Below are 27,924 nucleotides of genomic sequence, written 5' to 3'. Positions count from 1 at the left end.
CTCCTCTTGGCCTTTCTCCCAAACATCCACCAGCTGGACTGTAACTTTAATTATTATTACTCCTGTGGCAATTTGTGATACCTCTGCTGCAGATCATGCTGCCCTGTAACATAATTTTTTTTTTTCTAAATGCCTCTTTCAGTAGACTGTGAATAACCTGAGAACAGATATCCTTCATCTTCAGAATTCACAGAACCTTGCATAGTGCAAGGCAGACATTAGGCACCTTTATAAAAATTCTCCAAACTAAGTTTCTTCCGGAAGTCCTTATATTTCCTTTATTTATATTTTCCTGGAGTATAAAGTAGAATTTCTCTATTGACTTATATAAAACTTTACAGATTGTCCTAAAGTAAAAGCACAGATTAGCAAAACAGTTTACTATTTATTCTTAATCTTGATAAAATTAAAATCCATAACTGGAAAAGTTATTACCTGAATACCATTTCTCTAATGTCTACCAAATATGCAGGAAGGGCCATTTATTCTTATTCTGTTATCAACTATTTGGCTGTCTTTAGGCTGTCTTTAACCTGGATGCCTGATTAAATTAGGAAGTGCATTATTCTTAAGTAAATCTTTTAAATCTCCTTTGACTGAAGAATCGTTAGGCTTGGAAAGTAGGTGAATAGCCACCTACAGAACATGGGTGCTCCTGCCAACACCATACTGAGATATCCACCTGGCAAAATAGGACTCAAAACATCCACTCTGTAGGTTTCCAGGGGAAATAAAAAAATTTCATCCCATCTGTTTCCATCACGTAAGATTTTAAAGTGTGTACTCAAAAATAAATGCTCAAAAAATGTATACCATAATCTTCTTTTTTTAAAAAAATTATTTATTTTATTTATTTATTTTTGGCTGTGTTGGGTCTTCGTTGCTGCACGTGGGCTTTCTCTAGTTGCGGCGAGCAGGGGCTACTCTTCATTGCGGCGCGGGGGCTACTCATTGCGGTGGCCTCTCCTGTTGTGGAGCATGGGCTCTAGGAGTGTGGGCTTCAGTAGCTGTGGCTCGTGGTCTCAGTAGTTGTGGCTCGCAGCTCTAGAGCGCAGGCTCAGTAGTTGTGGCACACAAGCTTAGTTGCTGCGCGGCATGTGGGATCTTCCCGGACCAGGACTCAAACCCTTGCCCCCTGCATTGGCAGGTGGATTCTTAACCACTGCGCCACCAGGGAAGCGCCATAACCTTCTTTATAAAGAAAAACAAGTGGCTACTATAAAGAAAGCCATAGATCATCATACATGTGTGTGTATATATATATATATATATATATATATATATATATATATATATATGAAATAAATGTTGACTGCCTTTTTCAATAGATGTCAAATCCTGATCTGGTCCATGTGAGAGCAGGGCACACAGAAGTGGCCCCGGGCTGCAGGAGCTGCTGCAGAGCAGGACAGAGGCAGCGGTGTGGTGGAGGTACCTGCTGGAAGGCAGACCAGCTGGTCTCTAGACCTTGTCTCAAACCTCTCCTCTCACCCACTAACCCTAATTCGGTAACTCCCGACCAGTCTCCCAACCTCTCAGGACTTCAGCTGCTTCATTTTAAAATGTGGATAATTCATATAACTTAAGGCAAAGCACTGGCTAATGCTGGAGAAGAACTTAGAGAAACCCTTCTGTTTTCTATAGGAGGAACACAGGTCCTGGATTTGAAAGGCTTTCCCCAAAGCCCTAAAACTAATTTAGTGGCATCTTGAGATTCCTTCAGTTTAAAGATTTACAAATCTAGTTTTCTGCTTTTCAAGTAGAAATCTATTAATCTGTTACCAAGGTTGTTGCCCCAGAATCATAACCCTGCCCCTCCCTCAAATGCAAACCAATTGCTCTTATCTAAGTTTCAGGAGGAAGCTGCAAGGAGAAAAAGAAGAACTGGTCAGAACCAACTAAGCCCAAGATGGGGGAAGATTTGACTTCCAGTGACCTTGAGCCAGATTAGCTAATCGACACACCCACTGACACCAGGATAGTTGACAACTGCCATGACAACAACTGGAAAAGCCCATACAAGGACTGAAAAGGAGTGTTGCATCAGGTCCGGATCCAAACCATACCTCTATTCATGAATATTCCTCCCTCTCTTTCCAATTCCCACCCTTTTACCTGGACCCTCCTATGTACATTGTGTCTCTGCCTGAATTGGGTTGAGAAGTTGATTTGGGAACCGAGTTCTGGCTTCTTTCCATTCTTTGGCCATTGAATAAAGGCTGTGCTGTCCCAGGCTCTTCATTGGTTTCATTAGTGGCTGTGTGAATCCGAGCAGAAAAAGAACCTCCTTGACGGAGACAAGGAGTCTCCACCCGGGTTAGGACCCCAGTGTGGGTCTAGTCCACCAATTTGGTAACAAATTGGTGTACATGTTCACAAAAACTTTTAACAGATCTTCATCTTTACCACACTAAGCCTCCTAGAAATGGATCCCAAAGATCTCTCCAACCAAACTCTGATCGCAAGTCACCTGTGGGTGACCAATGCTGAGTCAGGGAGCATTAACCCTGTGCGCCATGCTCTATTTTTCCAGCTCCCACAGAAGTGTAAAACTTAATCTTGTTTTTGGTCAATTATAACTTAGTTGTTTAACGCACACCACAATGCTAAAAATAAGACACTAGTATTACCTCCATTTTACAGTGGAATTCAGGGAAGAAAAGGACCACTGTGCACTAAACAGGATGGGAAGGCTGTAGAGGCAGCCTCAGCGGCCCTGATTTTAAAGCCACACACACACAGTGCAGCTATGGCTTTTGCACCCTCGGTGAGGCTTGCCACGTGAAACACAGGGCTGGACCCCACTGAATGAGGAGGATTGTCCCTCATAATGACAACTGTAGAGGGAGTTAAATCTGACATCATAGCACATTCATTATTAAGTACAGAAAGCTGGGGAAAGAGCTATAACTGTAGTTACATAGTGAACATGGTGGAAGGAATCAGTGAAGTTACTGACTGGAAACTGGATGTATCCTACTGCAAGGCTCTAACTACAAGGGTGGTAGCCGGTTGGTAGGTAGATGCATTTTAACAAATATCTGGGTGCCTACTGTGAAAAGGTGTTTGCCAAACTTGATCAAAAGATACCATTTTGTGCACTAGACTACACTTCCACGGCTATTTTTAACATGCATACCCAGAGTTCAAAGACTGCTTTCCTTCTTCTTGAAAATAAAAGAATCTTGGTGTATTTTAACTCATCAACTGTCTCCAACCTTACATGATAACAGTGTCTATTACTTTTGTCTTGTTTAATACTACTGAAGTAGACATTTTGTATAAATTGCCACTGTCTGCTTAGATTTTCCCTCATGTTTACTATAATATTACCTTTATTTGTTACTTCTGTAACTCAGGTTGTTTTTGGAGGCCATTTTCAACTACTTACTGAAATCTATACTTAGAAGTTCTTTTAGTGAGGGTCTTTTGGTGGCAAATCTTTTTCTGTTTTTCTTCATATGAAAATGTCTTTATTTCATAAAAAATTCTAGGGACTTCCCTGGTGGCATAGTGGCTGAGAATCTGCCTGCCAATGCAGGGGACACAGGTTCGAGCCCTGGTCTGGGAAGATCCCACATGCCACGGAGCAACTAAGCCCGTGCACTACAACTACTGAGCCTGTGCTCTAGAGTCCACGAGCCACAACTACTGAGCCCGTGTGTCACAACTACTGAAGCCTGCGCGCCTAGAGCCCATGCTCCACAACAAGAGAAGCCACCGGAATGGGAAGCCCAAGCACCGCAAAGAACAGTAGCCCTCGCTCGCCACAACTAGAGAAAGCCTGTGTGCAGCAACAAAGACCCAATGCAGCGCAAAATTAATTACTTAATTAATTAAAAAAAAGTCTAGGTGGACAATTACCTTTTCTCATGAAGACATTACTTCATGTTGTTTACGTACAGGTTTCTTCACGTTTATCCAGCCCTGGGCTTCTCAGGTATCATTTCCAAACACTTGCAGTCATCATATGTTTGAATACTGTCTCTCCATTGTCTCCGCTATTGAAACTTCTGATACTCTAACTTCTCAGTCTACCCCACAGGCGGCTTCACAGCTCCTTCATACTCTATCTTTTTGTCCTCTGTGCTAAAAGCTGGTAGTTTTATCTCCAGTACTCCTTGGGCACCCAGATCCACAGATGCCCTGAGGGATTAGCAGTCCCAGGGCTAGCTCACTTCCTAGATTTGTACTCATTTCCCTTTCATTGTTACAGGTTCATCCACTCATTTAAAAGGTGTTTAAAAATATTTTAATCACTTTTAGATGTTTCATAATGTATGAGTTTTGGAATTTGTAGGCCATCGTGTTGCCAAAAAACAGTTTCTCATTTTTTCTTTTCTTTTGAAGAATTCATTCACAAATTTTATAATCTAGAATTCATTTGAAGCAGGATAAGGAGATAGGAGCAGAGGACAGGATGAGAGAAACTAGAACAAGGAAGGAGGCTGTTACAATCGCCCACATGAGAGAAAAAGCCCAAAATATGGATAGAGGTGCACAATAAAGACAAAGAACTGGAAAGAAAGGGGAAGGCAGCAGTGCTAACTGAGCACCTACACTACAGTGCTCTGAGCACTGGGCACGCATTATAAACGTTCTTTGATCCAAATGATCCTTTCAGTTAGGCATCACTGCCTCTATTTCACATTGATGTCTCCATTATAACTACATCTGCAGCTCTGAGAGGTGGTGTAAGCTACTGAGGGGGCTACCTACATACGGATTTCAAAGCTACTGTCTAGTGCAACTCGGAGGAGGAAACATGTTCTATGGATACATTAAGGGGAAACTCTCCAGGTGACAATCCTTTGCAATAGTCAGGTGTACTACTCCAGTGAGGTAAGCACAGACGGCAGGGAATGAGAAGATAGGACAGCAGGGGAATGCAAGTCAGGTGTGTTCTCTGATCTCGCTGATGCCTTCAGAAGCACCCCTGCTCATGGCGATGCAGCTCAGAACTGAGCCACGATCCTGTGTCTGCCCCCTAGCTCACCTAGCATTTTGCAGAGTAATAAGGCTAATAGCAGTAATAATTGTAGCAGTAGTGATAGCATCAGCTAACATTTATCGAGAACATACTGTTTTAAGCACTGTTCCAAAACTGGATGTATGTTAACTAAAGCCCACAACTCTGTGAGGAGCCACTTCTATATTCTTCATTTTACAGATGTGGACTCTGAGACTTCACTAACCTGCAGCACTAGGTTCCCCATCGCACTGGCCACTTTTACTCTGGTTTGTATGCAGGGAAAGAGCAGTCAAACTAGACTCATCCACACTGAGTTGGTAGACTCTGAGATATAGGGGTGAAATTCAAAGTAAAACAAGAAACAAAAAAGTCAACAGGCCTCTGTGACTTTTTACACCACACACACAACACATTTCTGCAAAAGAGAAATTCGCAGTTGTTCCAAACCTGAGCAGTGGTGAAACTATCATTAAATCTTCAATATTATAAACCAGTTCTTATTAGTATTCTGACCTTATCTTTATTATACATTTGAAGAAGTCTTCTTGAAAATATGAAGTACAATGAACAATATTTTGGCTTCAGTTACTACCACTGATCTTTAAAAAATAGTTAAATGCACAACCGAGAATGAAAGCACAGCCTGTCACCCTTCTTTCATAAAGAGGAAGGTATAAAATACTCCCGAGCAATGAAATATTCAGTAAAGAGTAATGACGGATATATGCCAGAAAATAAAGATATTTATTTTTTTAATTCACCAAAAGGTATAAGCTTCATGCAAAGGTTTTTATTTGCATGCTATACTCTCCAACTTTAATTTCTTCTGAACCGAACTGGGAACAGATTGCGTTTAAGATCTTACTGTTCCAATTTTTCTATTTTCATCAAAATCTTGCCCTGTTTTTGAACACTCCACACTGTGGGTTCCCTGATTATCTACTTTTTCCTTTTCTTCAAGTTTAATATCAGAAAGACTTAAGAAGCATAGAAAGACATAGTATGGACAGTGTCTATTTTTTCTTTTAATACACAAACCTTTCTTTCCTGTCTGTTGGCCTGAAAAATATACTTCCATTGCCCCAGTAAAGTGACAAAAATATCATTTTTTCCCCAAATGGTAGAGAAGGTCAGTAAGCCATATCCACACTAATTAGAAACAATTCTTAAGTTATGGCCTGAAAGCTAACAATGGAGGCCTTGCCAGGCTAGGAAACAAGGGAAATGTGAGGATGTAATAAGCTCCATGTAAAATACCTTCAATTTCTATATGTTAATGGGAGAAAGACATTTAAAATATAATGCAACACCACCGAGGGCATTACAAAATAAATCTTGGAAACAAAGATGTGCTCAGCAAAAGCCCTTCTACACTGTACAACTGTACGAGATTTGTAAAAGGCACAAGACATTTCTAAAGTTTAATTCCCTAGTGACAGCATCTGAAAACTGGGCAAAATTCTTAAAGTATCTCTACTATAGAATGAAGAGATATGCTACCTTGGTAGGAAGCAAGCTCTTCAATTCTACGTCACTGAGGCAGCTGAAGGTGCACCCCAGGCAGGGGGAGTTTGCTTTCTATGACTGGTATGCAAAGGATTTAGATAAATTCATGGATGACAGCTCTCCCTACAAATCATTATGTGAAGTTAACAGTAATCCTTGTATATTTATCCCTAACTTCCTTTCATAAAATATTCTCAGGCACCACCATAAGAAGTACCATTAAATCTTAGTTGAGTAACTGAGACACTCAGATTACTGCTTGAAGCAATGGAATCCCAGCTGCCCACAACAGAAGTTACCTTTGGGAGAAAACTCACACAATATTAAGCAACTCATAGTGTTAATTATCTCCAGGTTTATAACAGAGTGGTAGAAATAAAACAGTACTATTACTATCTTATATTTCTAAATCATTTACCTTTGAAACATTTAAGGCAATTTACACATTTAAAAAAAATCAGTTAATCTTTATAATCTTTCTCTTTACGACTGGGAGCTGTTACCTGCAGTCAACTCTATTTTATAAAAGGAAAAACTGGGGCAGCCTTACAGGAACTAGAAGTACAACCTATACAGATTGCTTTTCCCTGAAAAACATTTCCTTCTTTTTATAATAGAAATAGGTTTACATCACTGGTAGAGAACAGAACATGAAACACAAGAGAGAATTGGAAGAATATGCTCCCCAGGATGCCCCTGGCAGGATGATGTTCACTCTGGATGTGATTCTATTCCTTTAAGAAGTCAAGACTTTTACCCTAAATTGATCTTTCTGGAATGGCAGAAAGTACTCTGGACCAAGAACCAGGAAACTTGGATTTTATTCATACCCTGCTGTCTACTATTTCTCTGACTTTCAACAAGTTGCCTAACATCTCTGGTTATAAATCTATAAAATGACACTACAACATACAATAATTACTTTACAGTGTTGTTTCATAAAGGTTATTAGGACACAAACCCTCCCCCTAAACAGTTCACATTAACAGTGATAAGTTGTATAAACCAAATTACCGGTAGCATGGCACTAACCGAAAGCAACCACAGTGGAGGTTTCAAGCAGGTAAAGAGAGGAGGAAGTCACTAATTCTACCCATGTGTAGGGTTTACAAGTCAGAGAAGGTTCTAAATGAGGATTTCGTTTTCAGCAGATAGAAAAGGGGGGTTTTCTTTGGCCCTCCACCTTCTCTACAGTATATCTGGACTAAGACACTGAATCAAAACATGGATCTCAATTACAGAAGACTCATAATACTGATCACCACCATCCTTTATCAGGATGGCCTCTGGACAAAAGCCAACATAGTATTTTCCACAGAGAGCACATGATTTGAAATTCTGGTTTCACCTGAGTGACCTTGGGCAAGTCAGCCTCCCCATGCGTCACTTACTGTCTCTGTAAAACAGTAAGAAAATGCTACCTACACCTCATAGGGTTATTCTGAAAATCAGATGAGTTAATACATGTGAATCTTTTAAAAGTGTATTTTTTATTGTTAGGGATACTGTCTTCTAAAAGAAAATGCATCCAATTTCCATGCTAAAACACAAAGACTTACTTTTTAAACATCATTCATGTATTCAGAAATTTTTCTTTGTTAAAGTCAATATTTTGAGAAGAACCCCCACCCCGGCCCCAGACATTCCTGATGCATTTTAATAGAAAAGGGGTAACCTTTCACCCTTAATTTAATTGGGGGGAGGATGGAGTACAGCACATTCATTAACATATTTATTGTTTCTGTTTTGTCCCAGGTCCTGTCCTGTCTTGACATTGGATACATCAAACATGAATGCAAATAGTAAAAGTGAACAGTGGGAGGGGGAACAAAAGCTGATGGAGAAATTTTTACCCAAGTAATAAGCCATAAAAATGTACAAACCCAACTTGTAAACAAATACGTTCCTCCACTCAGCTAGGAGATGGTTTCACAGCTAGCCATTGCTAGAAGCACAGGGAGAATGTAAAGGACTTGTGCTGAGGTTGGAGAAGAGGGCAGAACATAATAAGAACATATCATCATGAGCTAAGGTTACGGGAAAAGTGTGCAGGCAGCGAGAAAGACAAAAATAACCCAGAATATACAGCTATTTTTTCAGGAAAAACAAATACTAGAGTCATATAAACTTTTTTAGCATTTTGACAGATGAACATCCCGCACATTTTCTTCGCTGCTGCTTTCCCAGATACCAGCATGACCTCTGCCCCTTCACTTCAATCAGGTCGCTGCTCAGATGTCACATCCCCCAGGGCTTCCTCTCCTCACCTTGCCTTATTTTTCTCTGGATCACTTAACAGTCACCTGAAATACCACCTATTTATTATTGAGCTCCCCCTATACTAGAATGGAATCTCCAAGCAAGTACTATTTGTTACTGTGTCCAGAGAACAGATTAAAAACTCGAAAAAGAAGAAAAGCATCAGATGTCCTAAATAGGCATGTAGATGAGGCAACTCAACAAACATTGAAGATAATTTTTTTAAAAAGTGTCTCCATCATTTAGGTGAAATACATTTGAAAACTCAGGTTGGTTAAAGAGCAAAGAAGAGGCAGGACAAAATTTCCATACAGATTATTTCAACAAGAGGATGTTGGATATGGAAATAGGATATCAGTAAAGACCCAGGCTCATAAGGAACAAACATAGCTTGACAAATTGCTATGGGTTTTCAATAATTATTAAAGAATGGACATCTGTGGAAAGGGACTTTAAATTCTAGGAAACAAACAGCATCCCATAATTCTTTTTTTAAAAATCTGACATATAATGACATGTAACATTATGTTAGTTTCAGGTGTACAACATGATTCAATATTTGTCTATACTGCAAAATGGTGACCACTGTAAGTGTACTTAACATCTATCACCATACATTACCGCAGTTTTTTTCTTGTGATGAGGACTTTTAAGATCTATCCTCTTAGCAACTTTCAATTATGTAATACAGTGTTATTAACCATAGTCACCATGCTCATAATTCTTATAAACTGAAGGAAGATGCTGGAGAACTTGCTATTTTAATAACCACCTTAAAAAGTTAGACAATAGCAAAATGTTACTGAAGTTCAATAACTTCATTATATGTGAAAGATATGAACACTGAACTCCAAGAAAATCAAGCATACTATGTTTTTTCATAATTTTTTGAGCAATTTACAGGATTCATTATCAAACTTACAGAGAGCAACATACTAAAATAAAATGTAAGGGTAAATTATTACAGTCTATCTGAGGAACGCAGGCAACTGCTAAATCAGATAAGCCTGAATCTGGCTCATCAAGTGACACCAAATCAAGTTTGTTCAACTTCACAAGCACCTTATGACCAATAAACTTTAGAGTCTAAGATGCTGCTGAGCATGCATTTCTACAAATAGAATTCAAGTAGGCTACCTTAACTGTAAAATAGCCCAAGCCCCATTGGCACCTTTAACACGCCCCTGGGCAAAAGCTACTACAGGTCAACAAAAATAACTCCTAGTGGCAAGGAAGAGCAGCCTGCAGACAGAGGCTGTTCTCAGGGAAGATGACAGCAGTCTGACTGTTTTACCCCAAACTTAGGAGCTTCAGGAGAGACTGCCAGCTCCCCTTTCTAAAACACGGTTCCCAACCCTTCCTACAAGACTGCTGACACAGATGCTAGAAAACAGGCACTGCCATGAACTGCATCTGAAGTGATGCCACCATGTGTGTAACTCTTAGCTTTTCCATGTCAGGCCAACCTCTTCCATTTGTTTAGACTGCCAGTGCTTGGAAGAGCTTCACCCCTTCCCACCTTGGGACTTCCCACCTTGTAACCAGGACTGCATTCCTAAGAGGACTGCAACAAGCAGCCTTGATACAAATTACTAAATGCTGCTAAAACAACATGAAACATTTGTCAACGATCCCCATCCCCAATTTATTTATGTAAGAACAGTACCACAACAGCCATTAGCAGATTTTTAAAAGGGAGGTTTAATACCCACCACCTTATCATAAGTCATCTTAAAAAAGAGACAATAGGCCCCAAATGGAGTCACTTGTGCTCAGCCCACCTCACCAGACCGAGGCTTAATAACTAACCTAATTGCAGTAATTGCAGTACAACCTCCTCCAGGAATGGTCTTAACCAACTAGTCTGGAAGTTTCTTGTCAGCAGCAATGAGGAAATCTGCTACACAGGCCCTTTCCATACCCCAGAAGAAGATGAGGTGACCACTCTCCCCTTTTCCCTTCTCTCCTGCCTATAAAAGCCTTGACTTTGTACGGCTCCTCCAAGCTCCTCTCTGCTTGCAAGGTGGGATGCTGCCCAATTGACTGATGGTTTAATAAAGCCAATTATATCTTTTAAATTTATTTTATTGCATTTTTTGTTATTTAACAGTCAATTTTTGTTGGTAATCATGCTTAAGTGTTTGTTATACCTTTTTCCATTTGTCTTTTTTTGAAAACATTTTAATATATTTTAGACATCATTATATTTCATTAGGCCTTTAAATATTCTATTGCATTGATGTTATATTTTAAATAACAAATGTTTAACATAAAACACTGATTTTCCCTGATAATGTAAGTTATATTCATCCAGTGTCAATGGCAAAAAATTTCAAAGTAAATAAAAAATATGGAAAATAACAGAAAAAAACACACATAGAAAAAATATGTAAAATCACCAGTCTAACCACCAGAGAGCATTTCAGTATATAAGCTCCTAATCATTTTACTACGCACACGTCTGCCACAAAATTGGGATATCATACTTGTTTCCTTTAAACATTTCTACTTATATATCATATGTCATTTTAAAAATGACTGCAAGAGTGACACTGTATTGCTCTTGCTGGTCATTCAGCTGTTTCCAAGATGATGATGGCAATAATGCTGCTGCTGCTGCTAATATTACCTAAAATAATAATTAAGTTCTTAAATAACAATTAGGTTCTTTCTATGTGCCAGACACTGTGCTAATAAGCACCTTAAGGTGGCATTCTCACCTTTGAGGCTTTTGCATTACCTATTTCCCTCACTGGAATACTCATATATGCCATTTGTATCCAAAGATGTTATGGACTTCCTTTTGCAATTCAGCTTTCAGCTGAATGACACCTGTTCAGGTATATCCCCTCCCTCTCCTTATTTCCCATCAAGAGTGAATGGACTGGCACACAGCTGGTGCTCGAAAGAATTTCTACTTTGCAGCCAATTAAGCCGACTGTGCTCTTTTCCCCATGGGGGCCTGGTGTGCAGTGGCTGCAAACAACAGGCTCCTTGGTAGTGTAGTGTATGAGCTTGTTGCCAGTATGGGTTGCCCTAAGGGATGTTGGATTCAGCCCTTTCCAGTGGACATTCGTGACTGGTATGCTGTCCCCAGTTGAGGCTCCAGACAGGTATGTGAGGTGCCTTTGGAAAGCCCCAGGGTGCAGTGGCCAGGGTCCACATTGGCCAAGTCATGATGTCCATCTGCACCAAGCTGCAGAACAAGGAGCATGTGACTGAGGCCCTCCTCAGGGCCAAGTTCAAGTTCCCTGGCTGCCAGAAGATCCACATCTCCAAGAAGGGGGGATTTACTCAGTTTAATGAGGATGAATTTGAAAGCATGGTGGCAGAAAAGAGGCCCATCCCAGATGGCTGTGAGGTCAAATACATCCCTAATCGTGGCCCCTGGACACATGGCGGGCCCTGCACTCACGAGAGCCTTGGCACTGTCCCCTCCCTACTTGCCCACCAATAAATTCTACTTTCTTGTCCAAAAAAGAAAAAAAAATTTCTAAAATGAATCAATGATCTATCTAGTTTCAAAGCTCAAATTCTTAATTCTGTACTATCCAGTGATAAAATTTTGGTACATAAATTTCCATCACCATAATTATTTCCTTTAGGAAACCAGTATTGCATTTTTAATTTCAAATTTACATCAGGTTACTGAAGACTTTGATAAACTGTAATAAACAAACATAGAGAAATGAAGATTATTTTCTTCTTTCTCCTAAATTTTAACTATACTGAAAATATAAATAGAATGAGTCAACAGTACAAACAGAATAATTTCTAAAAATCAGATGTAGTGAAAACTGTGCATTCTTCTTTCAGAAAGAAATATTCAGATTCCGAACAGAGTTTTTTTGGTGCTAAAAGATTATAGTTTCTATTCCACATTCCTTGTCAAATTGCTTCTGAGAACAGTGGGTGACCTCTTTTAACCAACACTAATGAAAGAAAGGGTGGATTTTAAATGAAAGACAAGAGCCATCAAAATGGAACTTAAAAACCTAAAAGTTATTTAGTCTAAATGTAGAATTGTGAAGAGGCACTCCTCATCGAACACAGATAAAATGCCACCAGAACTAGACCGCCACCAAACTCCTACTTGAGGACTCAAATGGCCACCCTCATGGCACTGCTCTTTGGCCTTGTGTCAAAGGGCTTCATTATACAACCCTGCTGCCACAGAACAGCAAAGTGGCAAGGAGGGGGAACTTAGCTTAGTTTTAAAATAATTGCTTTGCTTTGCCTCCACTTAAAGAGTCTTTCTCTAATAGGAGGAGACACTGTCTTCTGGGGAAAAAATATTCCACTTTTATTATCTCTTAATTACAGTGTCGCTGTTCCCAGTGTTATACAATAACAAAGAATTCTGCCTGCAGTGCCATTATAAACTCTATTTTCAGTAAGTGTGACTCAGAATATCATCTACTCTCTCAAATTTGACATGTGGGACTGAATTTTCAAAACTTTCACTGACAGGCAATGTGTAAACCCCTCTAAAGTGAGTGAAACCCCCTAACCTTCTCAAGACACTACTCAACACTCCTTACATCCAAAGCGTTTAAAATGAGATCTAAAATGTGAAACAAATATGGCTCCCACACCCTTAAAAAGCAATGAACATTTCAATATTTCAAATAGAAACAGATCTCAGGTGGGTAAAATCAATGAAGGATCTATACTGGAAATGTGATTCAAATATTTCAAAATTACTAAAGTGGTATGTCCACATAATTAGCTTCTTTGATTCACTTCTTCCCAACTCCTCCAATACCATTTTCCAAAAGAAACCACTTTTTAACATTTACTGTTTCTCGGGGTAGTTAATTTGCATCATATCCCTAAACAATGTGCTGTGATAATAGATTGTAAAATTCTCTATTGATTTTCTGCTGTGAGAGATGAGGACTAGCAAATGTGACTGCTCCATTCCACCTGCCCAGTACATTTGTATGGCTTTTTATCTGCATCTTATTTGTTGTCCCAGTAGTTTTAAGAGCATGCTAACAACATTATTTCCTGCTTCTTGGGTATTAGGTAGCCCCTTTCCACTTCTCTCTAAGAGCAGCATGATGGCTCTATCCCTGTTTCCCTTGGGCTCTCCCCTCTCCACTTTTACACCCCAAATTTTTTCATCTGTATTCTTACAGGGTCAAGGTGGACAATATTTACATTCCATTGTGTAACCATAATTAAATTTTTTACATTTCTAAATGTGAAAAACAAAAAAACCAAAATTTTATTATTGTGGTGAAGGTTTAAAATATTACGAGGTGAATACTAATTTTGGGGTTTTCGGTTTTATAATTATTATTTTTCTTGCACAGACTTCAAGAAAAATACCAACTGCTTCTAAATTTCCCATGCAATCAGGTGTTCTATCAAGTTTTAAAAATTTTATAATGAAACATTAAGAGATCAGAAGGCTATCAAGAGCAAGAAACATATGTGTACCTAATTTTTTAAAATTGTCAATATAGTTGAATTGCTAGGTACTCCTCACTGACTGCATGTTCTTCCCCTTGCCAGAGGTAACCACTAAGCATATTTAATGATTCCTATGTGGATGTGTTCCTATTCAAAATAGTGCTGTGTTGCATGCTTTAAGATGTTACCATATATGCACATTCTTCTGCAAGTTGCTTTTTTTCATTAAACATTACCTTTTGTGAGAGTCATTCATGTTAAAAATTGTAACTCTAGTTACTTGCTTTTCACTGTTACATAATTTTCTACTATATGAATATATGAAACCTTTCCAATCTCTTATTAAGGGCCATTTAGGTTGTTTTATTTTGATCTAACATAATGTTGCTATGAACAATCCCCTCCTTGTAAAATGGCAAGAGTTTCTGTAGATACGTACCTAGGACTGGGTTAACTGAGACACAGGTGTAGGCTTTTCCAACTTTATTGATTATTGCCAACTGTCTTCCAAAGTGGTAATACCACCGACACTCACATGCATGGGGTGGAAGAGTGCTCACTGCTCTAAAATCCTTGCCAGCATTTGGTATTATCACTCTTTCAAATTCTGGCCAATGAGACATATGTGAAATGATATCTCACTGTGTGTTTAATCTGAATATCCTTGATTACTGGAGGCTAAGTATCTCCTCATATATATATATGGATCACTGCAATTTATTTTTCTGTGAATGGTCTGTTCCAACTGTTGTCCATTTTTCTGTTATGTCGTCTTTCTAATTAATTTAAGATTCCTTTACACACACACACAATATTAATCCATTATTAGTAATATAATATGCTACAAAGTATCTTCTCCCATACTGTGGATTATCTTCTAACTTTTTAAAAGAGGAGTCTTCACATTAATGTAATCATATACAGCAATATATCCTTTCACTGTTTTTGTTTTTCTAAATCTTAAGAAAGCCTTCTCTACCCAAAGGTCATTAAGATGTTGCTTCACATTTTGATCTAAACATTTTAGATTTTCTCTCTCAAATGTTTACCTTTAATCTACCTGAAACTGATTTTTCTGGTTGGGCTGAGGTGGGGAACATACACAGACACACACATACCACCCACCCCCCCTCATTCCATAAGCACACACACCACACCCACCTCACCCCCTCCACAGACACCACATACCTCCCCCGACCACACATATCACTGCCCACACCCTCAGCACCACTTACTGAAATAGTTCTGTTGTCTTCAATATCTGAATCACTTCCTCTGTTGTATAATCAAGTTACCATAAACACTGGATGCTGCTGCTTCTGGGCCCTCTTATCTATTCCACTGTCCTTTGGATATCTTGTTATCTGGGAGAATGTCAGCATGGTCCCAACTGTACTTCTCCCACTCAATTTTGAATGTTTTATATGGTACCTTAGCTAACAATATATGTATTTAGAAACTTGTGCTGTGGATTCTAGATGGTAATTATTCTCTGTATGGTACACCTAAATGTTAGCTCCTAAGAGGAGAGAAGCTATATTTAACACAGTCTTTGTACATGTATAGTCTTAGGTACTTGTGGAGTGTTTAATTCATGTAGGGAAAAAATTAATTTCTTGCACCTCAGCTTATATAGGCTGTGGTAGCAAAACTAGATAAGCACTTCATTTTTTGCCACATTGATACCATTGAAGTACAAATTTAGCACTAGGTATGGTCTTGCCCATCTGTCTGCCCCCGTCTCCTTAAGGCTACCTCAGTCTAAATGGGAGGCAGGGGTGAGGCGAGGTGGGTCACAACCTCAAAAGACTCTGGGGTTAGAAAAGTAGCAATTATTGTGTAAGGAGGCCTGGCATAATGATATAGGGGCTTGCGGAAACTATGGTTAACCAGAAATGCCTAACTAAATTCACGTAATTCAATTACAAAAAAGTGCTAGGTTGGCTAAGTAAAAGAAATGTTCAGGCCCCACTGGCCCTCGACTGAGACCTCTAGCCATCTAAATACATGCTACATTGTAGTAGATGGTACTGATTGCACAAAACATGGAGAACTTAAATGTTTTCTAAACATATTTTCTCATGGGCACTGCTTTTAATAATGTGCCACAATTAGTTTGGTATAATCAGATTTTAGTCCCACGAGATATCCTGATATTCTATATTACAGCTCTGGCTAACAAATTTAAGATGAATTTCCTCCTCAGTAAAATGGGGATAATAGTAATGATACCTGCTTCATAAGGTGAAGATTAAATGAAGCAATGCATGAAGTGCTTAGGAAAAAGTACTAATATTGAGTAATCACTTAATTATCTCGTTATTCATCATGATTTAGAACATTCATATTTTGAGTACCTTGTTGTTTCCAATCACTTTCTTGATTTCCACAAATATCATGCATCAGGTTAATAAAGCTAAGAGCTTATATTGAACTTTATTTTTCATTCTACCTGACAAAATGCAGAAGATACATTTTGTTTTCTAAATTTGACCGTTCAAAGCTTTCGCTTAATGTCAGATTTAATGGGTTTGGTAAACACCTATACTTCTATGAGATAAAACATTTGCTTTTAATGATGATTTGTCTCCTGGACAAATTTTTGAGCTGACCATATCTTTTTTTTTTTTTTTTTTTTTTCCCCGGTATGTGGGCCTCTCACCGCTGTGGCCTCTCCCGTCGCGGAGCACAGGCTCCGGATGCGCAGGCTCAGCGGCCATGGCTCACAGGCCCAGCCGCTCCGCGGCATGTGGGATCCTCCTGGACTGGGGCACGAACCCCCGTCCCCTGCATCGGCAGGCAGACTCTCAACCACTGCGCCACCAGGGAAGCCCGAGCTGACCATATCTTTAAAAGACTAAATAAATAAATAAGAGCAAAGAATATCTCCAAGTTTTAAAAAATGTTTATATGAGGAATTATGGAAATACTCTGACAAATTTAGTACTTAGAGTTAATTTAAAAAAATGAAATATACAAACCTTGAGTTGGACAAGTGGTCTTTTGGAGACAAGTTAATCAGGGTTTTAATCTTTCCATAGAGTTTTGACCCAAATCTTCACTTATGAAAAACTTTTAGTAATATCTATCGTCAGATCACCTCCCCATGTTTACATATACATGCAAATGTAATACAGCACTGGCTATACTGAACACGATGAATCCGAATAAATTTCTACAGACTTATTAGCAGGATAATATGCCCAAAAGGTATCATTACACAAATTTCTCAAAAATTAGTTGGATCTCCTATTCCAGAAAAGCTCTACTGCTGTTTTTAATTTTTTTAATGTATTAGAAATGAAAAGTGATATATTTTAAAGCACATTAGATATGAGTAATATAAAACATACTTCAAATTTGCTTATGGTGACTACCTCTCAAAACAGAAGGATGCATTCAGAAGCAGGTCAGGTGTTGGTGCATTTCCAAGAAGCAGTAGCCATCTAGCAGTGAGATAAACCAGTTCAACCAGATACGATTGGAAGTCCAACAAAAGGGATTTGGGAAGCATGGAAAAGATCAGCTGGGAAGAAGACAAATCCTGTTCTGGGACTCCAAATACACACCTGGTCATACTCAAATACCTAGAATTCCTTATCACTTTCATAACTCAGTAAATATTAGGTCTTGAGGTCTGAGGCAACTAGAAAGAAATTTCTTAACAACAGGGATCAATAATCAGTTTAGCTCTAGTTATGCTCATTAAAGATTAATTGCTACAGAAACTGCCCTCCGATCATAACAACTAGAAAATAGGACAGTATATGTAAAGCAAAAGTTTTCAAACACTGTACAATAGGCAGATCTGAACTGTGATTTAGAAGAGAAAGGAACAAATAAGGTAAGCCCAGATTACTGCTTGGAGGCAGTGTCTAAGATCTAGCAGTAAAAGTAGGTGCCTGGAAGTAGTGCTGAGCTGAGAAGCTGAAGAGGGAGTGTGGTGAGGCTGAGGTGGCTAGAATTTATGGAGCAGAATAAAAGAGAGAGAAAAGCTGCACAAAGCGACAGCTCTGAGGAATCCCCAGGTCTTGGCTGGAGCACTGATCTGAACACACGTGAACGGAAATGGTCCAATTCATCAGAAATAAGTAGTGGAATGAGTAATTTTAAGAGCTCACAGAGGGCTAAGAACAGCTTGTGTTCTTATCAGACAGAGTGGAAAGACTTCATTAACACCAGGGCATTGAAGAGAGTCTAAAGAAGGGTAATAATGCTTTAGTAATGGAGCTAAATAAGTCTCCAAATAAAGGCTGCTCTGGATCCACCATGACAAAGGGTAAAGACAAGCCTCTAAAGGGTTCAGCTAATCTGCAAGTTACTCATTTGGACAATGGAATAAAATACAACATTCTTTAAAGGAATAAAACCAAATCCACCCACAAAAATGTCAAAAAGTCTGGCATGAAAACAAAAATTACTAGAAATGCAAAGAATGTAACAGTTCCAGAAAAGCACAGAGAGAAAGAAATTTGAAGAGAAGGACCTTAAAACAGCTATGTAAATATGAAAAATACGCTCAAGGATATTAAGAAAGATACAAACTCGATAAGGAGAGAAATGAAGGATATAAAAGTTTCACATTGCAGTTTCTAAGATAAAAATACTATATATGGAATAAAAATACTGTAGTAAACTTGAAGATATAGCAACAAAAATTATTAAAGTACTGAAAAAAACAAAAAAAGAGTAGGAAAAAAATTGAGCAGAGTCTCAACGAACCTTTTGTGTAATACAGTCTAACATACAGGAAACTAGAGTCCCAGGAAGAGGGGTGGGTGCTATAAAAATGATGGCTGAAAAATTTCCAGACTTAGTAAAAAATGTAAACCAATGAATCCAAGAACTTCAAAAAAAAAAAAAAACAGACAAGGAAAACATAAAGTAAGGCACCTCATAATAAAAATGCTTAACATCAAATATAAAGAGAAAAATCTTGAGAGTGGCAAGAGGGGGAGAAACCCACACTAGGTACAGAGGAACAGAAAATGATAGCAGACCCTTTGTCTGAAACCACACAGGGTAGAGAACAACAGAACAACATTTTAAAATTACTGAACAAAAAAGAAAACACTGCCAAGGAATTACATACAAGTGAACATAAATTCCTAAAATTAAGGTGCAGCCTTAATATCATTTTAAAAAACAATAAAACATGAGAACATTTCTCACCAGCAGTTTACTATAAGACATACTGAAAGAAATTGTTCAGGCAGAAAAAAAAGATACTAAATAGAAATGTGAAACTGCAAAAAGGAACCCAGTACACCAGGAATGGTCAATATGTGAGTAAAAGTAAAGAATACCTTTCTGTTTAAAGGAAAAATATAACAATGGAGTATGAGTTTTATATACATAATTAAAATGTATGACAATAGCACAGTAACCTGTTATAAAGATTCTAAACTACACATGAAGTGGTAAAATTTGAAGGCAGACTGTGACAAGTTAAAGACTATACTGTAAGTCCTCCAGCACTCATTATAATGATTAAACAAAGAGGTACAGCTAATATGCCAACAGTGAAGAAAGACCGAACCCCCCGATGCCACAAAACACACACAAGCCCAAACAAGTCAGGAAAAGAGGAAAAAATAAAAGATGGAGTAAGTAAATATCAAAGAGCAAGATGGCAGAATTAAAGTCAACTATATCAGTAATTACTACAAATTACTGTAAAGTCAAGTATATCAGTAATTACTATAAATATAAATGGTATAAACACTCCAATCAAAAGATTGTTGGTTGAAAAGACCCACAAGTATGCTGTAGAAAACAATTTTAAAGACAAGATCACAGAATAAGATTAAAAAGCTAGAAAAAATTTCTAGCAAAAACTGAAAGGAAAGGTAGAGTTACTATATTAATATTAGACAAAGTAGATTTCAAAATAAGGAATGTGACCAGGAATGAGGAAGGTCATTTCATGACAAAGGGATCATTTTTTCAAGAGGACGTAACATGCACAGGTGGCAGAAATGCAAAATATTACAGACACTTTAGAAAACAGTTTGGAAGTTTTTTATAAAGTTAAATATATACTTAGTACACACCCCAGCAAGCTCACTCCCTCACCCTTAGGTACCTTCTGAAAAGAGATGAAAACATCTCTTTGCATGAAAACATGCAAAGACTTGTTTGAGAATATCCAAAGCAGGTTTATTTATAATAGCCCCAAACTGAAAACAACACAAATGCCCAGCTGGTGTATGTGTAAACTGTAAGATATTCAAACAATGGAATGAATATACTACTCAGCAATAAAAGGAGACAAACTACAAACTAACGCAGCACACAATATGGATGAATCTGCAAAGAACACTTCCAAGTGAAAGAAGCCAAGCACAAAAAAATATGCATGATTCAATTTATTGAAATTATAGAAAAGAAAAAGCTCAGTGCCCAAGGACAGATAAGTGGTTGCCATGGGCTGGGAGTAAAGGTGGAAGGAATTAACAGCAAGACCTTTTTCAGGTAATGGAAATGTTATGTATCTTGATAGTGATGGTAGTCACACAACTGTATTCATTTTTCAGAACTCAAACTATGTAATTTAAATTGGTAAATTTTAGTGTATGTAAATTATCATTAGAAACTATGCACTTTCTACTGAAAAAGTTGGATTATCTGCCCATACTTATGTGATTTTAAAAACCATGAAAAACTGAAATGGGAATATCTAGGAAGAGCCTGAGGAATTAAAGGATGAAACTTCAAGACTCTTCCCCAAAACCCTCTCTGAAAGGCAGAAGTGAAGAAGCCCTCCGTGATAAAGCACCCAGCTGGAGTGAAGTCTGGAGACTGGGCCCAATTAGCCCCATCTTACCTGATCCATCTGTTTTCCCACCTATTTTGCGTTCTGAAGCAGGAACAGAAATAGAGACTGAAGCAGAGGCAGGTAACAGGCAGAACTTCTTAAGCTGCTAAACAGAAAAAAAGCCCTGTGACACTTAAAACTGCCCTAACCAGCCAGAAGTTCTCAAAGGGGATAACTAAGGCTTTTAAAGGAGTTTTACTGGCAGGAAAACCTCTGGCCTGGTGCAAGGGGACTGCGATGGTTTGGGCCTGTGCTCTTACTCATAGGGCTGCTAAGCGATCAGAGCTTCCAGCAGGGGGATTCTCTCCAAATATTCTCAGAGGTGGCCCAGGAAAACATGGACAAAGCAAATGTCAACAGGTTGAACCTGGGGATGCTCTGGAATAAGTTACCCAGGGAAGTGACTCAGTGAAAAGACGCTCAAGTACATTAGCGTGGTCAGCCCATCCTGCTTGATGTAGCAACAGACATTGAATCAGTGACAGCTGTTCTGCTGCCTCTTTTGCCTTTTCTAGAACTGGCATTTTAAACTGCAGTTATTCTGTTTTTTGCCTCTAGTACTTTATATGAAGTATGTCAGATATTCTGTATTTTTCAGTTAGCCTGTAGAGTTAAGTTACATCCCTACCTGAAGAGAATGGACACCAACCAGCCTTGGAGACGGGAGCCACAGCTAGACACACGGGACAGAGGTGAGGAGATCTGTGGTTAGAGATGGGAAACTGTGCCATGTTGGGCAAAAGCACTGTTTGAACTCAATGTATGGAGAAAGGGTGTGTGTGTGTGCTGGGGACAAAGAGATGAACGTCGCTGGCTCTGTCTACCAAGAAGATCACCCTTTCTCCGAGAACTGTATCTCACCCCTGCTGGAGGGAACTCTCCTCTCACCAGAGCAACCACGTGGGTGTCAGTCACACAGGTCACAGTCGTGCCACAGAATACACTACAGTGGAAGTCAGGAGACAGAACTGAACACATGCTCTGCCGTGCTGCTAGTAATCACGCATCCAGCCACATGAAAGCCTCCCCTTCCAAAGAATAAAGCTGAGTGGGGTTCCCACAAGCGCAAAGCAGGAAGCCCCTGAGCTCACCTCCTTCCACAGACACACAAAATTACAACCACTTACGAAAAAGACCAGAACCTATCAAAAGAGATCTTCTACAACTGAAGACATAATGAACGGACCACAGTGAGATGGGTTTGAGGGCGGAGTCGCAGTACAGCCAAGACCACACCCTGGGGTGGGCAACCCACAAACGGGAGAATAGTTACAACTGCAGAGGTTCTCCCCATGGAGTGAGGGGTCCGTGCCCCACATCTGGCTCCCAAGCTCAGGGGTCCTGCGTTGGGAAGATGAGCCCCCAGAATATTTAGCTTTGAAGGCCAGTGGGGCTGACTTTCAGGAGATTGCCCAGAGGGCTGTGGGAAAGAGACCTCACTCTTAAAGGGCACACACAGAGTCTCACACGCTCTGAGACCCAAGACAGAAGCAGTAATTTGAAAGGGGCTCTTAGAGAGCCCCTCAGAGAGGCAGGAGGCAACTGCAGCTCACCTTGGGGACACAGACACTGGCAGCAGCTATTTGGGGAGCTCGTTCTACCATGTGGATGCTGGTTTGGCGAGCACCTCTTGGAATCCTCCCTCTAACTTACTAGCCTCAGGACCCAGCCCCACCTCTACCCACCAACCTGAAGGAACCAGTACGGGGACACCTCAGGCCAAGCAACTAACTAGGTGGGGACACAGTCCCACCCACCTGCAGACAGGCTGCCTTAAGACCCTCGAGCCCACAGCTGCCCCTGGACACGGCCTTGTCCACCAGAGGGTCCAGGACCCGGCCACACACATCAGTACATAGGCACTAGACCTGGGAACCCCAGGGCCCTGCAGCCAAAGACCCCATGACTCAGCTCCACACACCAGTGAACAGGCACCAGCCCCAGAATCTCCTGGACCTTGACCCCATCCACCAGTGAGCCTGCTCTAGCCTTGGGACCAGCATCACCCACCAGCAGGCAGAGACATGCCCAAGGAAAACCTCAGCCCTGGAGCCTACAGACCCAGCCCACACACCAGCTGGGCCATGGCCCTACCTACCTTCAGGCCAACACCAGCTCTGAGACACACTGGGCCCCTCAGCCAGCTGCCCCAGGGTCCAGTCCCACTCACCAGCAGTCCGATACCAGCTCTGGCACCCCTGGGTCCTGCAGCTAGACCCCAGGACCTGGCTCTGACCACCAGTGGGCCAGCACAAGCTCTGGGGCTCACCAGGAGTGAGGCTGCCAGCCACCTTGTGACTCAGGCCTACCAACCAATGACCAGCAACCTCTACACAAGGAGGGCCTGGCCAGCAACCAGACCAGGGGCCAGCCATGCCTATGAGACTGCCCACACCTGTCAGCCCACCACAACAAGGGGACCCACAGTCCACAGAGGGGGCACCCCTAGAGCATCCAGCCCTGGTGACCGAGGGGAGTGTGCTGCCAGCACACACAGGATGTCTCCTACAGAAGGCCACTTCTCCAAGGTCAGGAAATGTAACCAACTTACATACACAGAAATGAAACCAGCAAATAAGGCAAAATGAGGTGACAGAGGAACATATTCCAAAGAAAGGAAAAAGATAAAACCCCAGAAGGAGAACTAAGCAAAGTGGAGACAGGCAACCTACCTGAGAAAGAGTTCAGGGTAATGATCGTAAAGATGATCAAAGAACTTGGGAGAAGAATGGATGAACAGAGTGAGAAATTAGAAGTTTTTAATAAAGAGTTAGAAACCATAAAGAACAACCAAACAGAGATAAAGAATACACTAACTGAAATGAAAAAATACACTAGAAGGAATCAACAGTAGATTAAATGATACAGAGGAACGGATGAGCGAGCTGGAAGACAGAGCAGTGGGAATCGCTGCTGCTGAGCAAAACAAGAAAAAAGAATAAAAAGAAATGAGGACAGTTCAAGAGACCTCTGGGACATCAAATATACTAACATTCACCTTATAGGAGTACCAGAAGGAGAAGAGAGAAAGTGGAAGACAAAATATTTGAATATATAATAGTTGAAAACTTCCCTAACCTGGGAAAGGAAATAGACTTCTTGGTTGAAAATCCACAGAGAGTCTGAAACCCAAAAAGGACCACACCAACACACTGTAATTAAAATGGCAAAAATTAAAAATAAAGACAGAATATTAAAAGCAACAAGGGAAAAGCAACAAGTTACTTACAAAGGAGCTCCCATAAGGCTATCAGCTAACTTTTCAGCCAAGATATGGAAGCAACCTAGATGTCCATCAACAGATAAATGGATAAAGAAAATATGATATATATAAATGTAAACACACACAATGGAATATTACTCAGCCATAAAAAAGAATGAAATTCTGCCATTTGCAGCAACATGAATGGACCTGGAGGGTATTATGCTTAGTGAAATAAGTCAAGACAGAGAAAGACAAATACTGTGTTTCATCACTTATACGTGGACTCTAAAAAATAAAACAAATGAATGAATATTACAAAAAAGAAACAGACTCACAGATATAGAGAACAAACTAGTGTTTACTGTGGGGAGAGGGAAAGGGGGAGAGGCAAAATAGGGGTGGGGAATTAAGGGATCCAAACTACTACGTATAAAATAAACAAGCTACAAGGATATACTGTACAGCACAGGGAATTACAGCCAATATTTCATAATAACTATTGACATACATGGAGTGTAATCTATAAAATCTTTGAATCATTATGTTGTACACCTGAGACTAATAAAATATTGTAAATCACTAAAAAAAGAATAAATATGATATGCAAAAACAATAAAGAGAAAGAAATGCAGAAAATGTCCTGGAGACAATTCTTCATCTTGAGGCGTCTCCTTGCCCTTTTCTCCTAAGCTGTTAGACTCACTGTCCCTTGCAGTCACTGGAGTGCTGACAGAGAAAATGACATAGCCTAGCGGGCTAGTGTACAGACTGCCCAGAAACACGGTGGGGTGCTCCTACAGAACTGGGGACAGCAAGGCTTGCTCAGCATTGTAAGTCAGTGTAAAGCTACACTGTTACAACGTTTCTCTTGATTGTACCCTAATAGAATATGCTAATACATTAAGAAAAAAGGGCCCAGCACAGGAGGAAACAGGAGGACTGTCCATCTCAGCACTGCATGTCTGTGTCTGGAGGTGGATAGAAATAATCTAGAGCTATAGCCTAATTCTGCATTAATTCTGCATGAAAGCTGTTAATTCATGCATTAACAGCTATCTTAGTCTATCCAACTATATACAATTGCTATTTCATACTCTGCAAGGGCTATTCTAAACATAGAAACAGACTCCATTCCACTCAAACTTCCAACATCATGTGTCAGTAGATAATCCTGTCACATGGGCCTCCTTCCATTTCCTAGGACTAAGCACACTACACTCACCTACACTGCACCCGTCCATCTTCCACAGAGGTCAGCATTCCACGTGTGCTTGGATCTCAATTCTAACCCTCCCTGCTTTGTCTCAAGGATCTCACACTATTTATCATTCTATGTGTTATAAATCCAACCTTTCCTTTAACCACCAGAAAATGTAAACTCCATGAAGACAGGGCCCTTGTCCATTCTATATACTACTGTATTTTTGATGCCTAGCACATATCAGGTACTAAAAACTATTTGTTGAAGGTGAGAATAAATAAATGAATAAGAGGTTAGAAACAAATGGTCTGTAAGAAATCTTCCAGTTCTGAAGTTCTATAATTCTACTTGCAGAAGATAAGGTGCATAATGGTTTTCAGATTTAGGGTTAGAGGCTTTACCAAATTTCAATAATACTTTTCTAAATAAACATAATACAATTTTTCTTTATCCCTTCACTTTACTTCAGATAAATTCACTTTAAATTTTGAGCCTATCTTAAAGACGAAATAAATGAAATAGAAAATGTCAACAAATGATGCTTACTCTTCTTTCCATCCATATCTGCATGGATTTTCCGAGCCAAGAAACCACTTTTGTACACAGCAGCATTTGGGTCGTGAGGAATGTCCAAGAATGGGTTGGTAGTACTCCCAATACGGCTGATGGTCTTTGGATGTGTTCCATTAGCCTTCTCATCAGTACCTTCTGACGGAGACTTTTTTTTCTCTTCATCATCTCTAAAAGGATAAAACAAAGATTGAACACACAGGTTGAGTAACACAATATTCAATGTGAACACTGTGAGTAACACAATATTCAATGAACAGAGTTACTTGGTGTAATAAACTATCATATTTTCTAATGGTCTATCAGTCTTAATAACAACGACCATGATAAGAATAACTGTGGTTCACTAAACATCTCCTGTGTGCCAGGTATTTATGACCATGACAGTCTTGTAAGACTGATATTAGTATCCTATACCACAGGTAAGGAAAGAGACTCAAAGTTTAAATAAATATGCCAAAGCACAGACCTAGGAATTAAAGGAAGAAACAGTGAGGATATGACTGCAAAACTCTAAAGCCTCTGGTCTTTACACCTACTACAGAGCCTTCATGTTTGTCTTCTTTCAAACAAGTACAAGTTCTTTGACAGAGATCATGATTTTGATTTTGATTTCTGCATGGCCTAGAATAGTACCAAGCATACAGAATACGACAAGTACAGATTAAGTCCAGTAAACAATATTGGACTATATCTGCCAAATAACCAGGTAATCTCTAATATCAAAACCTCAGGTAAAGCTACCAATGGGTTAGGATGGGGGTGCCATCCACAGTGCTTTGGCATCTTACAGCTTTCCAATCGCCATTAAAGTTTGGCACACCCTATCACTGACCGAGAAAACCCCTAACTGCCCAGCCCCCCTTTTGAATCCCCGTTCCTTCAAGCAGGGAAAGTTGAACGTTGAGGTTATAATGTACATGAAGTATGAAGGAGGTGGTCACATTCAGCTAATAAAGAGAGGGGAAGATTAGAAGAAAGCTAATAAGCTCTGATATACTGCTGGAAAACACATAACCAGAATAAGAGCATTTGTCTTAGTTCTCCGGTTTTAATGTCCTGAATCATCTCTGGTTTCATTGTTTATTAAGCTTTGAATACTGAATCTTTTTATAAAACTTCAACCAAAATAACCACCACCAAAATATATTTAAAATAAACCACAAAGCTTAACAATCATCAAAAGTGTTTATTTGGGGGCTTTCCTGGTGGTGCAGTGGTTGAGAGTCTGTCTGCTGATGCAGGGGACGTGGGTTCGTGCCCCGGTCCGGGAAGATCCCACATGCCATGGAGAGGCTGGGCCCGTGAGCCATGGCCGCTGAGCCTGCGTGTCCGGAGCCTGGGCTCCGCAACGCGAGAGGCCACAACAGTGAGAGGCCCGCGTACCACAAAAAAAAAAAAAAAAAAAAAAAAAGTGTTTATTTGGTTGTCAGAGTAAAACAGACATTTCTCCCCATTGGTATTTTATAAATAATTGTGAGATATATGAAAATAACACTGAACTCAGGCAACTATACCTTATTTTTAATTTTATTTTTAGATAATTTTGGATTTGCAAAGATAGTACAGAGTCCCCTTATGCTCATCATCCAGTTTCCCCAATGTAAACAACTTTTATTTTCTTTTGGCCATGTCACGTGGCATGTGGGATCTTAGTTCCGATCAAACCCGGGCCCCCTGCAGTGGAAGTGCAGAGTACTAACCACTGGACTGCCAGGAAATTACCCCCAATGTTAACACCTTATAGAACCATAATAAAAGTGTCAAAATTAAGAAATTAACAATACAATACTAAGAAGTAAACTTCAGACTTTATTCAGATTTCACCCATTTTTTTCACTAATGTTTTTTTCTTTTCCAGAATCCTATCCATGACCTCACAGTGCACTTGGCTGTCATGGCTCTTTAGTCGCCTCCAGACAGTGACAACTTTTAAGCCTTTACTTGTCCTTCATGAGCTAGAAAGTACTAGCCAG

The 27,924-nt window shown here is 39.7% G+C and overlaps 1 protein-coding gene across 7 annotated transcripts in view; it reads right to left on the bottom strand.

Annotated features, from left to right (window-relative positions):
• The window catches only part of PSD3 (pleckstrin and Sec7 domain containing 3), a gene marked incomplete at its 5' end in the record, with an annotated part of 582,691 nt that overhangs the window by 84,281 nt on the left and 470,486 nt on the right, over positions 1–27,924 (bottom strand). For all 7 annotated transcript variants that reach the window (XM_082863887.1, XM_082863881.1, XM_082863882.1 and 4 more), the window contains one exon: positions 25,925–26,118. In XM_082863887.1, the coding sequence (XP_082720013.1) occupies positions 25,925–26,118 (194 nt within the window). The remainder of the gene's footprint in view (positions 1–25,924; positions 26,119–27,924) is intronic.

This window comes from Leucopleurus acutus, assembly GCF_964270905.1.
Source record: "Leucopleurus acutus genome assembly, chromosome: 21".
Lineage (NCBI taxonomy): Eukaryota > Metazoa > Chordata > Mammalia > Artiodactyla > Delphinidae > Leucopleurus > Leucopleurus acutus.
This window is presented reverse-complemented; position numbering and strand designations above follow the sequence as displayed.